This window comes from Bison bison, unplaced genomic scaffold (assembly GCF_000754665.1).
Source record: "Bison bison bison isolate TAMUID 2011002044 unplaced genomic scaffold, Bison_UMD1.0 scf7180017864370, whole genome shotgun sequence".
Lineage (NCBI taxonomy): Eukaryota > Metazoa > Chordata > Mammalia > Artiodactyla > Bovidae > Bison > Bison bison.
The window spans coordinates 8,509,134-8,524,115 of NW_011494942.1; the positions used below are offsets into that span (position 1 = coordinate 8,509,134).

Consider the following 14,982-nt stretch of genomic DNA (forward strand, 5'->3'; position numbering starts at 1 on the left):
CGCTTCTCTGTTGTTTTGTTTTCTGAATTCCTTGATCTTTCAATAGCTTTTCACAAAAGAATTAATTCACAGAGCACAATCAGTGAACTCAGCAAAATGAAAGCAATTCAGAAGGTTGCCATTGTTTCTAATATGCAAATCCTACCCATTGTTTTATGCATCCTTAATTTAATGGTCTAAATGCAAAAATATCAATTTCTCCCCTCCTTTTACACAAAACAACTTAAAAATAATATACATAAATGTATGCATTTATTTTTAAGGATTCCATGGAACAACGGAAAGAAGCTAGATTTAGCTTCAGCTGCCAGGATTCCAGGCACACTTCTGTTAATGTCTGATTTATCCAGGTCACTATTTAAAGTCTAAATTACCTCATCAATAATATTCAAGAGCTGCAATAGAAGGATGGTTTTTTAACTTCTATTTTAGCAGCAGAATCTTTTATTCAAACAATCTCAGCCAGTAGAATTCAATCTATAAAACAAATAAAAGTGAATGGTACTGTTTGATGGTGGTTGGAGCCACTTAGACTCTTGTGAACAGTTCGAAACAATTGCTTTTACAGGTCTTTGAGGTCCATTTTATTTCAAATAGGAGTAGGACAGGACGCTGTATGAGTTTCTTCAAATTCTATTCCATTTTTGCATGTCATTCATTCTCTTATATTTCAAGCTCCTCTATGATCCATCAAGAATTTTTAGCTAATTTATCTGTGCATTCTGTATGATGCTTAGCTTAGTCACTTCCAAAGAATAAATATTTGCTGAGTAAATAAAATTTACAGGATACTGTAGGGTTTATAAAATAATTTGCTTGCACATTCAAGTTTGAAAACGTAGGAACTATTTCCTTAAAGAAACTAATGAAAAGTTTGTGTGTATGTGTGTGTGTGTTGCTCAGTCATGTCCGACTCTTTGCGAACCCATGGCCTAGAGAGCCAGGCCCCTCTATCCATGGGACTTTCCAGGCAAGAACACTGGAGTGGGTTGCCATTGCCTTCTCCAGGGTATCTTCCTGATCCAGGGATCAAACTCATATCTCGTGCATTGACAGATGGATTCTTTACAACTGAGCCACCTGGGAAACCCTGAAAAATAGTTTAGCCCTACAATGAGGGGATAGAATAAGAGATAGATGTTTTAGAAAATATTCTATTAATATATTTCAAGAAGTGTATGCTCTGAAGAGTTATACCAGAAAAAATTTTATATCATTTATTTTAAAATAAATTATTACATTAAAAGCATCTATGTAAATAACTTATTTTAAATTGTATAAGCCATTTATTTAGAATAGTTGCTGGCAGCTCATAGACAGAATTCATTTGCATTACATGCATGGAAAAATAGGATTGACAGGACGCATTATTGTCATTTTATAGATATAAATATTGAGATAAAGAATGAGCAATAGCAAATCACAGATCTATACTCCAAGAAACTACTCGGCTTTTTTTTTTTAATATTTAAACTCATTGCTTCCTATAGATTCTTGTGATGGGCCTTAAAATTATACCACACAGGGGACAGAAATTATTTCCTTGTAAATAAAACAATGTGTTTCAATTTTACTAACTTGCTTTAGATGCTGAACTGCAAAATAAATCTACATAAGAAAAGTATGCTGGACTTCCCTGGTGGTACAGTGGTTAAGAATTCACCTGCCAATGCAGGAGACATGGGTTTGATCCCTGGTCTGGGAAGATTCCACACGCGGCAGAATAACTCAGCCCAAGTGCCAAAACTACTGAGCGCGTGTGCCCTAGAGCCTGTGCTCTGCAACAAGAGGAGCCACTGCAATGAGAAACAGAGTAGCCCCTACTCGCTGCAACTAGAGAAAGACAGCACGCAGCAACGAAGACTCAGTGCCTACAAAAATAAATTAAATTTTTTAAAAGTGTGCCCAGTCTTCATTTGCAAGGCTGCCTTTTTTAAGCCGTAAAAATTAGTTTAGTATCAGCTAATAATGTTAATCAACTAATAATGCGTGTGTGCACTCAGGATTCTTTACCACTGTGCCACCTGGGGAGCCCAATCAACTAACAGTATCAAGCATTTATTATTACTTAGGACATAGTATTTGATAAATTATAATTAATTCTATTATTGCCCTAAGCACTTTCTGTATATTACCTCATTGAATCCTCAGAATAACATATCATTTATATCCACAGTTTACAGACAAGAAAACTAAAACATGGAGAGGTTAGGTAACTTGCCCAGAATCACAGAGGCTGTAAATAGCAGAACCATGATTTAAGGCACAGATGGCTGTGGTTTTTAACCATTTTAACCACACTTTTAACCATTATATTACACTGCCTCTCATTAAGTATCAATGACTCAAAATATTAATCTAAAGACAATGCCTTAATATAATAATAAATATTTTTGCTTTAGTCTCTGTCATCTTTCCTCTAATTATTGCCTGCCGAGACACTAAGTTTTTCTTTGCCTGCTAAGAGACTAAGCTTTACTGTATATAATTAATTAACTATGAAGACTTCTGCCCTATGTTTACCTGTTATATGCAATATAATTTACATATTCCAGCTGCATGCTTTGAGATTTAATCATCCAAATAATGGATAATATTTGTGGATAATGTTCAACAATTTTCTGGTACCAAAACCAAGGTTTGTTTCTCTTAAGGAGCATCTCTATTCATTTGGGTTCCTTAGGCTCAAGATTTTTATTATTTCTATTAAAGCAATAACTTTCCAGTTCAGTTCACTCAGTCATGTCTGACTCTTTGCGACCCCATGGACAGCAGCACACCAAGCTTCCCTGTCCATTACCAACTCACAGAGCTTGCTCAAACTCATGTTCATCAAGTTGGTGATGCCATCCAACCGATAACTTTTACTTATATAGAATTTTAGTTCTAAGGTTGAATTTGTCTTCATAAGACATTCCTTGAATACATTAAAGTAACATAATTTAAACTGACAATTATGTTTAAGGACCTGATTTCTAATATAAATACAATCTGTGAATCTAAAGAATTTTAGTTTCTCTTCCTTCTTATATATAACCAAGACTAGACAATTGGGTATTTCTGTTTTTCTTGATAAAACAAAAAACCTGTACACTTTCAAAATTACAACAAACTGGTGTTGTTCCTAGGACTGCATCTACTGTTGGCCTTGAGCCTAGAAAATCCTTTTATATATGGTAACTAGCTTAGAAACATTTTAGAGTAACCTAACCATGTTGTGATTAAGAGAACACAGAATGCTGTCAAGGAATGGGCATGAACTTGTGACCAGGAGACCTGGCATTGATAAATCGTTTATATTACTTAAGTACAGTCAATGGGAGAACTTCAAGTACAATTTTAAAGTTTACCATTTAATTGGTCATTACAATAAAAATGGATAGTGTGGAAAGGCGCATGTGTACTGATGTTTCTGTTGGCACGTAATGAGACGACACCATGAAACTGCTGGAAACAAGGCAATACAGGAATAGTGTGAAAGAGACACTGCCGGTACCATCTCCATTGTGCAAATGTCAGACAGCTCCTGGGAACCCTAGGGGTGGTAATAACTATGGATGCAGCTCCTACCAGGTTTTTCCTTAAAGGCGATGCTTGAACACTGCTGGGTTCTGACTCTAGCCCATATGGGCTTGGAGAAGTCAGGGGAAATGTTGGCTGCACTTTTTCAGGCCTATTTACATAAGTTCTTTAGTATGCAGAATGTCTCTGTATATAATTTAATTGTTGTTGGGGTTTTTTTGCCTCTATTAATACATATGCAAATGACTCACACTTGCAGCTGTGCTGTATTAATCATATGTGTGCTTCTGTCTGTCTGCCCTGCAGGCTCAGGGTCGAAGGGAGAGGAAAGGAGGGAATTCATTCTTTTAACCTGCAAGAAAACTCACTCATGCAGACAGAAGTCCAACAGCAAACAACGCACCAGGGTTGTGACTGAAATGAAGAGCAGTTGATCATTTCCCACCTGGTGTGGAAATGATGGTGACCTGAGAAATAAACTGAATGGTAGAGCGTCTAGGCAGATAAAGATGAGTACTTTACAAGAATTAATCTTGTAAGCAATTCCTTCAATAAGAAGGTAAAAAGCCTCATGTCTAGACCTCTCCATATGGTTATTTCTTCCTTATTGATTTTCTGGGGGTTTCTTTTGGTCAGACACATGAAGACATGCTCAGGCACTATAGTGCTCTGGGAAATATGAAGCATTTGTCTGTGTCCTGTCATAATTATTGACCTCCTTCAGAGACTGGCAGGAGGCTGATAAAAAGATGAACTTCATTTTTTCATCCACATCTATCTTGTTGCTACTTTTGGCCAGAGAGAAACTGAAGCCACTTCTGCCATGACTTCCATGTACCTTTGATAGCTAGGAAAAAAAGACTGATTTTAGTTGATATTCTATATAATTCATTCTCTCCTCTGATCACATGTCATCTATCATTTTCTGTGTCTTGGAGGATGCATGCTACTGATATTAGGGGTTGCTGGAACTGTAGCTCTATGGGATTTCATTTATGACAACTGTAAGTTTGAGTCTTTATTCCAAAAATATTATTATACAGTTTAAAAATAAGCCTACTAAAATCAGTGAAAGGTAAATTAATTTAATAAAATTTCTGGAATGAATGCTACTTGTTCAGTTGAGTAAAATATGTATATCCAAAAAGAATTTCAACCTTTTTTTCCCCTGCTTAGGATTATTAATCACTGGTTGGAGTCGACATTTTTGGCTTCCTATAGGTAGAACAGGTGGCAACCATCTTGGCCAACACAAATATGGTATTTATAAAGTGAGAAATAAGTGGATAAATATTTCCTTCTAATTTCCAATCTTAGAAACCTAGTTTAAGAAACAGAAATAGGATCCTACACTACAATTCTTACTATTTATTAAAAAGTTCATGATGCCCATTAAGTAAAATGCAAATTAATGACAATAAATATGAGAAATAAATGTTATATGGACTATTGCCATCATCTGGTTTCATTAATTATAGACAATTTGCTTAACTGATTTTATCTAGTCACAAATGTCTAAAAGATTCAAAATGTAGGTTTATTTTGCTTAAATAATTATACTCACTTCTTAATGTGGAAATGAAGATAGATTAGTTTTCTATGTAAGTTAATATCCCTCCTTTAAAAAAGACAATATTAGGAGAACAAATATCAAAAGGCATCCTTGGCTCTTGGAAGAAAAATAAGTAGTTTGAAGAAGAAGGGAAAAGGAAAAAAGAGTAGGGGAAGAAAAAAGAGAATGGGGTAAAGAGTATATGAGATTGCTAACTGGCCAGTTAGTATTTTGATAATACATCTCTCCACATTTGGAAATAATTCCCTTTAGTGTTGTCACAGTGAGTCCTACTGAGTCAAACGCACCTCTAGCAATTCATATTCTTATGTACGTCTGTATACATGTTAACAAACAACGTAGAAATAAACTAATGTTGAAATGTTTGTTTTTTCTCACAAATTATGATGTAAATGAATTATATAAACTGTAATAAATGCTAAAACACATTCTTTATTCAGCAGCCCATGTTTATAAATAAGATAAAAGGAGGAAGGAACAGAAGAGATAGAGCTATGGCTTTCTTATATACTAAGAATCTTTTAATGAGGGTTGAGAAAACATATTGTTCCATGGTATATAAATTAATATCATTTATTCCAGAAATTAAACATACACTGCTTTGTTATCTTATTAAAAATGATGATGACCATTAGCTCGTGACAGTTTCTTCATTTGATTACTATGTACTGAATACCACCTACTTTCTAGGCATTTTCCCAAGCACTTGAGACACATTTTTGTTCAACAACAACAAAATGACATTCCCTCCATTATTTGAAACAGGCCAATAATAAAAAAGGAACATACTATGCAAGTTATATAGTATGTTTGAACATGACTGCTGCTGCTAAGTCGCTTCAGTCGTGTCCGACTCTGTGCGACCCCATAGACAGCAGCCCACCAGGCTCCCCCATCCTGGGAATATGACTGGTGCTTCAGAAAAAAAGCAGAATAAGGAAATAGAAGTGTGGTATCTCTGGGAGGGTTATTTTATGATTTCAAGAGGTTACTTAGACCAAGACTAGGAGAGGGGACATTAGAGAAAATTCTTGAATGAAGTGAATTAGCCTTCCAGGCAGGGGGACAGGTAATGTAAAATTCTAAAGTAAGAGCATACCTTGGCAAGTCAAGGGACAGCAGAGGATCTACTTAGCTGGAGCACAGTGAATGAGGCAGTGTAGAGCGGAACTATTATAAATGCAGTTTTTAAACACTGTAGTGCCAAATATGGTGCTAGGCATGTAGAGTTTCCACAAAGATGAATATTAATTTATATGGAAAATTAATCATTAATATTCTGCTTAAATCCACTATTATAAAGAAGAGTAGCGAGTTAATGATACATAATTTAAGTGTAATGTTAAGATTAATTCTTCATCCTTTAGTTTCTTAAATACTTATTAAGTCCCTTAAATACTTAAAGTACATGGTTAAGTGCAAATGATGGGTGAGTCAATCACTTCATAGATTACACCATCTGGTAGAAGCCAACAAGTAGGATTTAGAACACATTCCACAAGTGCCATGAGAGGGGAAATACAGTGTACTCTAGGCATACACAAGAGCTACATTAATCCAGACCTGAAGACAATGATGACTTCCCTGAAAAAGTGAGGTTTTCATTTGCAATCTCAGGGATAAGTAGGAGTTGGCTTGGTAAGAAAAAGGTGGATGATGGGGTTCCCAAAAGAGAAAATACCACATGTAAAGATTCAGAAGGGAGAGAGAACTTGAAAACACCATGTAATTTAAGGTATTTAAGTAGGAGAAAGCCATGATTAGAATCATAAAGATCATTCTGACAAAAGTATACAGGAGAGAGTGTGCTAAAGAGGGCAAGATGAGGACTGAAAGGCCAGTTCAGGGGCTACTGGGGTTTATTATGCAAGCTATGGGGGTAGCAAGATTCACAAAGTGACAGTTAATATGCAAAAAAAAAAACAAAAACAAACCCAAAACAAGATGATTGATGTATTTAGTAGGTAGAATGAATAGAAAGATAATGAATATATAGGTCCAGAGGAAGAAGGAAGAAAAGTTAAAGATGGTGCTCATGCTTTCCAGGGTTGAGAAACAGATGGAATGGAGCCATTTGCTAAGATCAAAGAATGAGCAGGTCAGGGGGCAAGGAAGATAAGTGGTCAGGTCCATTTTGTAGTCAGTTTATTGTACGTGTAAATATCTATGTTTCCTCTTAGTTGCCAACAAATAGTTGGACATATGGATCTGAAACTCAGGAAAGGCTTAAATCTTATGAAAAGGCTCAGAGGAGACAAGGACAGATATTTTGTTACAATAGAAATAAATAAAATGGTGTCTGAGCACAACATGTTAATTTGTATGTTTTACACACAACTCAGATTATCATTTTTCTTACTGATATTTCTCTATAAAAATAAAAATGTGACAAGACTTAGACTACTTTAGGGGCTTCCCCAGGTGGCTCAGTGATAAAGAATTTGCCTGCAATGCAAATTGCAGGAAATGTGGGTTCGATTCCTGGGTTGGGAAGATATCCTGGAAAAGGAAATGGCAACCCACTCCAGTATTCTTGCCTGGAGAATCGCCATGGACAGAGGAGTCTGGTGGACTACAGTCCATAGAGTCACAAAGAGTTGGACATGACAGAATGACCAAGCATGCACAGAGACTATTTTAATTGCTCCTAAAATGTATATATAGTAAGGTGATTTTTTACTGCGAAGTATTTCGTGAAAGTGAAAGTGTTAGTTGGACACTAGCATCTGACTCTGCAACCTCATGGACTATAGCCCACCGGGCTCCTCTATCCATTGGATTCTCCAGGCAAGAATACTTGGGCGGGTTACTATTTCCTTCTCCAGGATATCTTCCCAAACCAGGGATCAAACCTGGACCTCTTGCATTGCAAGCAGATTGTTTACCATCTGAGCCACCACGGAATCCCAAAGTATTTCTTACTGCATGAAAAATATTTTCTTATTTTATCCAGGAACATGAAGTGATATTTAAGTAATAAATAGTGGTCTAATTTAAAACATGTCATTTTGCTTGTCTTTTAAGACTACTGTACTTGACATTATTTCTTCTTTAATAAAGGTCTTGGCTATTGGTTTTACTTATTATTTTCCAAGTGTGAACAATTATGCACAAAAGATAATTTCAAAGGAAAATGAATGGTAGGTAAACAGTGTCAACTGTGAGTAGAAATATATTTATAGGGTCCTTTCTTAGATCTAGATGTTCAAAAAGAGAAGCTTGAATCAACACATATCTGTGTAGAGAGTTATGAAATAGAAAATTCAGAGTCTGAAGTAGACAGCTGTCATTATGAATCCTATTTCCTTCAGTATTGCAATGCATATATAGGGTTTGTATGAGTACCAATTAATCAGCCTTACTGTCATAATTTTATTACCAAGTTACTGAGTTACAAGCAAATGTCTAAAGAAGGGCAACATCTCTAAAGTTTAAAAATAAAATCTCCTGTATTTGGAAAAACATATAAAATGGTTTTAAAGCCATGGATATTGGACTCTGTGACCCAGTTTTCTTGTCAAATGGAGTTATTAAGACATAATACAAAGTGTTGCAATAAGAATTAAATGAGTTAATCTTTGTATGAAAGCCTTACCAGAGAACCTAGCATAAGAACATGGGACTGAATTTCCATAAAAGAAAGATAATCTTAGTTACTGAAAGGGACTCAAAAGTGATGTAGTCTACTCCAGGTACTATTAAGTGATGGAAAAATGCAGATTTATCAGTATAATTAAAAGCAGAGTTTGGAGAAAATTAAAACTGGCTCATATATTATACTCCACTGAGATGAAGCTTCACAGAAGTAGGTTCACAAGACTGGAGTGAACGTTGGGTTAGGGTTAAGAGAAGACTTCTGCCTAGACATTGTAGGGAGCTTTTCCCTGCCCTGTCTGGGAAGGTCTGTGGAGAAGAAAAGAATCTGGATGCTGTTTTAATGCAAGGGAAGGAAGAGTATGCAGGTCTCCTTCGCAGCTCTGGGGAATGCTGAAGTTACGGATCTGTGAAGATAGTGTTAGGAACAGGAGTAGAAAAGTAGGCTGGTGCAGGCACCTGAACAAAGGTGAGAGTAAGTCCACTTCAAAGAAAAGCCGGAATCTCTGCTATGACATGTGCCTGAAATACGTATTCGGATTTGAGTACTTCTTTTTAATCACAAGCAAAAAGCATGTATGTGTGTGTGTGTGTTGGTGTTTTAATAGAAGTTAACGGTTTATCATGAAAAGGTAGGATTATTAACTTTCTTATTGTTCCACAGTGTTGGTTTGTATGTGCTCAGTCACTCAATCATGGCCAATTCTTTGCAACCCCATGGTCCGTAGCCTGCCTGGATCCTCTGCGCATGGAATTTTCCAGGCAAGAATACTGGAGTGGGTTGCTTTTTCCTCTTCTAGGTGATCTTCCCAACACAGAGATCTAACTGAGTCTCTTCCATCTCCTACGTTTACAGGTGGATTCTTAGCCATTAGTGCCACCAGGGAAGCCCACACTGAGTTCCTAACTAAAATGCATATATTTTCATGTGTACACAGCCACCTTACATAAAATATCTTTATCCCATTTATAGACCAAATTTTAGTTGCCCTGCCCTGTGCTGTGCTCAGTCATGTCTGACTCTTTGTGACCCCACAGACTGTAGACCACCAGGCTTCTCTGTCCGTGGAATTCTCCAGGCAAGAATACTAGAGTAGGTTGCCATTTCCTCCTCCAGGGGATCTTCCTAACCTAGGGATCGAACCTGCATCTCTTGCATCTCCTGCAATGGCAGGCAGATTCTTTACCATAGTTGAAGCAAAAGCAAATACGTTTGATGTCTTTTTTGTTGTTTTGTGATAAACACAGTTTCATATACTTACATTTTAAGGGAATCTGATATCATACCATAAGGGCAGAAATAAAACTTAATTTGTGTAAAAATATTCTAATACTATTCTTTTTAGAAAAGTAAGTTCGGACTGATACCTAGCAAAGCTGGTTTCTACTGACATATAACAATGAAACATAGGCAATACCTCCAGCTTGCCTTGTTCCCTCTCATCACTGATCCAATGGTGAAAGGAAATGAGAATGTCTAATTTGTTTTGAAAACTGACAGCTTAGATCTCTAAAACTCCTATTTTCCACATTCAAATCTATTGCTGGATATTCTTCCCTCTTCCTTTAATCCCACTACTCTTTTTAGTTTTACCTATTATAGCCACTTCTCTGTACTGTAGTTATTTTTCAGATTTCAAAGGATAACAAATGTTGTTACTTTTATTGTCCCCATGGTTCCAACACTTCCTAAAGTTATTTCCAGCTCAAAGAAACAGAAACTCACACCACCGATTTTTTTGGAGAAAAGGTAGAATAGGAATGACTGTTATTAACCTCTGTAGAACACAGTATGTCTCAGCTCCTCCTGTGTTCCCCTCCTGCGAGACTCAACCAGTTTCTCAGAAACTCACCACGTCTTCTGACAATTCCCTGTGCCGACCAGATGCATCTGTCTTTTGATGCTACAATTTAAACTGTATTTTCCTTATAGGCTAAGGTCATCTATCATGACAATGCACTTTCATGAATACAACTTAATTTTGTAAAGCATGAGGGCTTCATGCTTGACTTTACCAGCATACTGTGTCTTTCAGGCAAAGGAAAATATAACACTTCTCACAAGGGGAGATTAATCCTATTATTAGATGATTTGTTATTCCCATTAACTGTGTAAAACTATAAAGTCCCAAACAACAGAAACAAGGGTGGTAGGATGCTGACTGAAAGATTTAAACAGTTAATGAAAGATACCTTTAATATAATTTAATTGATATTCTTTCCAACTCCAGAGACAAAATTTCTAAAATCACTTGGGCATCTGACAGAGTTATCACTGACATTCAAGGATATAGGGGAATATAGCTTCTGCTGGGCCAAAAAAAGTGGATGTTGGGATAAAGTTGTGTTCATTTAGGCATCTACTTATTTGGTCTACTTATTCTTGCTTATCCAACTGAGCTGGCATCAGCAAGAAAATAAAGAGATCTACAGAGTGCTTCAAAAATACTGAGCATCTTGAATAATTTTAAATGTAATTTTTGTTAAGCTGTCTTGATCTGTAAGTATCTGAATATCTTTTGTAGCTTTTGCCTTCTTTTTATCTTGATGAAGACCGTTCTGTGATGAAATTATGACATACAGTAATCAAAGTAAAACTACAGCTCATTTTGTTAAATCATACCAGGCAATAAAAAAAAAATTACAAGTTATCTTTAATACAGAAAACAGGACTAAAAATTAAAAAAAACCAACTTTGGGTTGAGAATCAGTACACATAAATTCAAAAACAAAAAAGTGTGAGGCAAATATCCGTAGTCAGTTATATTCTGCATTAACAGGATAATAGCTGTTTTCGATATTTACTTAACCTTTGTCTCCAGTGTATTGTCTCCTGACTTACCTGCAGCTGGAGTGGGCCTAAGCCTGGTGTTGCCGCGGCAGCAGCTGCCATGGTAGTTGGGATCAGCTGTACAGGGTAAGGGTCACCTACGTAAGAGAATAATAGAGGCGTCAGCACCTTTTATCTACTCTCCACCTGCAAATTAAACTCATGCATTCACTCTTTCCAAAAGCCTTCTTTTGTGTGCCTTGCCTAGGCCTAATGAAAAGCTCTATTGTGCAGCTTTTTACTAACACTCTTTTCACAATTCTGGCTGAGAGAGGAATGTGAATAAAAGGCACAAGCAATTAAGGCGGAAACCTCATCCTTTTTTCATGATGTATTTAGGAAAATGGGAGGAAAAAGTGCGCATTGATCAGAGGGCTGCACTTTATAACACACATGCACGCACACACACACACACACACACACATCACACCTGATAATCTTGATATGAGCACACCAAGTCCTCAGCAAATTTAAAATGTTATTATAAAAAGAATTTAACTAAACTTAACTTTACTTTAAACAAACTAAACTCTCAATATTTAGGCCAAGCAGCTTATCTTTTGAATGCTATGTTACTGTCTTGATTCAAATAACCTCTTAAATAATGTTCCACGGACAAACTCATTGTAAAGAAAAAATCTGATGCATTTTTAAAAGTTATGTAAAGTACTATGCTATGCTAAGTCACTTCAGTCATGTCCGACTCTGTGTGACCCCATAAACAGCAGCCCACCAGGCTCCCCGTCCCTGGGATTCTCCAGGCAAGAACACTCGAGTGGGTTGCCATTTCCTTCTCCAATGCATGAAAGTAAAAAGTGAAAGTGAAGTTGTTCAGTCGTGTCTGACTCCTAGCAACCCCATGGACTGCAGCCTACCAGGCTCCTCCACCCATGGGATTTTCCAGGCAAGAGTACTGGAGTGGGGTGCCACAGCCTTCTCTGATGTAAAGTACTAGTTATCTTTATTTCCAGAGACAAATGTTTAAAAAATATACTGTAAAAGAAAAAGAATATAGGTGGTTTTCCCCAAAGGCTTTCTGTTTATGGGAATATCTAAAACACTAAAAAATTTAAGCAATTAAAAATTAAAGTTTTAATACAGATGATCTATAAAAAACAGACATACACAAACATCTATACATATATACACATATTATAGAAGATTTTTTGATGCAAATAATAAATTTTTTCCACTCAGTAAAGAGGTACAAAAGATATCTGCACAAAGCCCAGTGATATGCTAACAGATATGTACATTATTAGTCATTTGAAATGCAACTGTAGCAAAAATGGAAAATAATAACTGTAAGAACAATTTTCTAATATATAAAGCTTTTTGTAGAACTATAATTTGTGAAAAACTTGTATGTCAAATGTATAGAAATATAACTGCAAATAACTCAGTTAATAATTCATTCAAAAATATTTATTGAGTACCTGATTTGTGTTAAACACTGCTGTTGACACTAGAAATGGAACTTTGAAGAAGACTCATGTCAAGAGGTGTATTTACTGGAAATTTAATGAAGCTTAAGCTTTGGGTTCTGGAAAGGGCTCCTAGCAGTGTGTTCACAGGGTCATATATTTTTATATCTGTCAGCTTCCTTAATTTTTTACTTTGTTGTGATCCTTTTTATAAATAAGTATTTTTCCTTTACTTTGTGCATATATATATATATAAAATATATATATATATATATATATGTATGTATGTATATAATGTAGATCATGTGTGCGTGCTCAGTCACTTCAGTCATGTCTGACTCTTTGTAACCCCATGTACTGTAGCCTTCCAGGCTCCTCTGTCCATGGGATTCTCTAGGTAAGAATTCTAGAGAGGACTGCTGTGCCTTCCTCCAGGGGATCTTCCCTACCCAAGGACTGTGGGCTGATTCTTTACCACTGAGCCACCAGGGAAGCCCATAATGTAGATCATATATATACACATATATATGTAATTTCCATAGTTTTTATTTTTAAATACAGTCCCCAAAATTACATGTTTCAGGCTTCAAAATACCTGAATTTATTTACCTTAATCTTGTTTTACAGCTTAATGGGAGAAAAAGACAAAGAATAACTCAATTAGTATAAAATAAAGTAAATGTTACATATATAATGCTATGGACTGTACTGTGGGTACCTCAAACCCAGTCTAAAAGGTCAAAGACATCCTCTAGGATGAAGTCATGTTTAAGCTGAAACCTGAATTAAGTGAAAGCAAGCCAGGCAAAGAAGGGAAGCATTTCAGGAAGGAAAATAATTTTCATTAAGACTCAAGGTCAAATGGGAATGTTATATCATAGCTAAATTCTTGAACTGCTTAAATATAGAGTACAGGGAGGGAAGTAGAGATAAATGGGACTGGAGAGGGAATGAGAGGGCTGATTGTGTATGACTTTATGTACAATATAAACATACACACAGAAGAACTGTACAAAAAAGATCTTCACAACCAATATAATCATGATGGTGTGATCACTCACCTAGAGCCAGACATCCCAGGATGTGAAGTCAGGTGGGCCTTAGAAAGCATCACTACGAACAAAGCTAGTGGAGGTGATGGAATTCCAGTTGAGCTATTTCAAATCCTGGAAGATGCTGTGAAAGTGCTGCACTCAATATGCCAGCAAATTTGCAGAACTCAGCAGTGGCACAGGACTGGAAAAGGTCACTTTTCATTTCAGTCCCAAAGAAAGGCAATGCCAAAGAATGCTCAAATTACTGCACAATTGCACTCATCTCACATGCTAGTAAAGTAATGCTCAAAATCTCCAAGCCAGTCTTCAGCAATACGTGAACTGTGAACCTCCAGATGTTCAAGCTGGTTTTAGAAAAGGCAGAGGAACCAGAGATCAAATTGCCAACGTCCGCTGGATCGTGGAAAAAGCAAGAGAGTTCCAGAAAAACATCTATTTCTGCTTTATTGACTATGCCAAAGCCTTTGACTGTGTGGATCACACTAAACTGTGGAAAATTCTGAAAGAGATGTGAATACCAGACCACCTGACCTGCCTCTTGAGAAACCTCTATGCAGGTCAGGAAGCAACAGTTAAACTGGACATGGAACAGACTGGTTCCAAATAGGAAAAGGAGTACGTCAAGCCTGTATATTGTCACACTGCTTATTTAATTTATACACAGAGTACATCATGAGAAACGCTGGGCTAGAAGAAGCATAAGCTGGAATCAAGATTGCCGGGAGAAATATCAATAACCTCAGATATGCAGATGACACCACCCTTACGGCAGAAAGTGAAGAGAACTAAAAAGCCTCTTGATGAAAGTGAAAGTGGAGAGTGAAAAAGTTGGCTTAAAGCTCAACGTTCAGAAAACGAAGATCATGGCATCTGGTCCCATCACTTCATGGGAAATAGATGGGGAAACAGTGGAAACAGTGTCAGACTTTATTTTTGGGGGCTTCAAAATCACTGCAGATGGTGACTGCAGCCATGAAATTAAAA

The 14,982-nt window shown here is 36.5% G+C and overlaps 1 protein-coding gene across 17 annotated transcripts in view; it reads right to left on the minus strand.

Annotated features, from left to right (window-relative positions):
- SOX5 (SRY (sex determining region Y)-box 5) overlaps positions 1-14,982 on the minus strand; it is a 1,168,670-nt gene that overhangs the window by 112,380 nt on the left and 1,041,308 nt on the right. For all 17 annotated transcript variants that reach the window (XM_010855967.1, XM_010855969.1, XM_010855977.1 and 14 more), the window contains one exon: positions 11,532-11,617. In XM_010855967.1, coding sequence (XP_010854269.1) covers positions 11,532-11,617 — 86 coding nt within the window. The remainder of the gene's footprint in view (positions 1-11,531; positions 11,618-14,982) is intronic.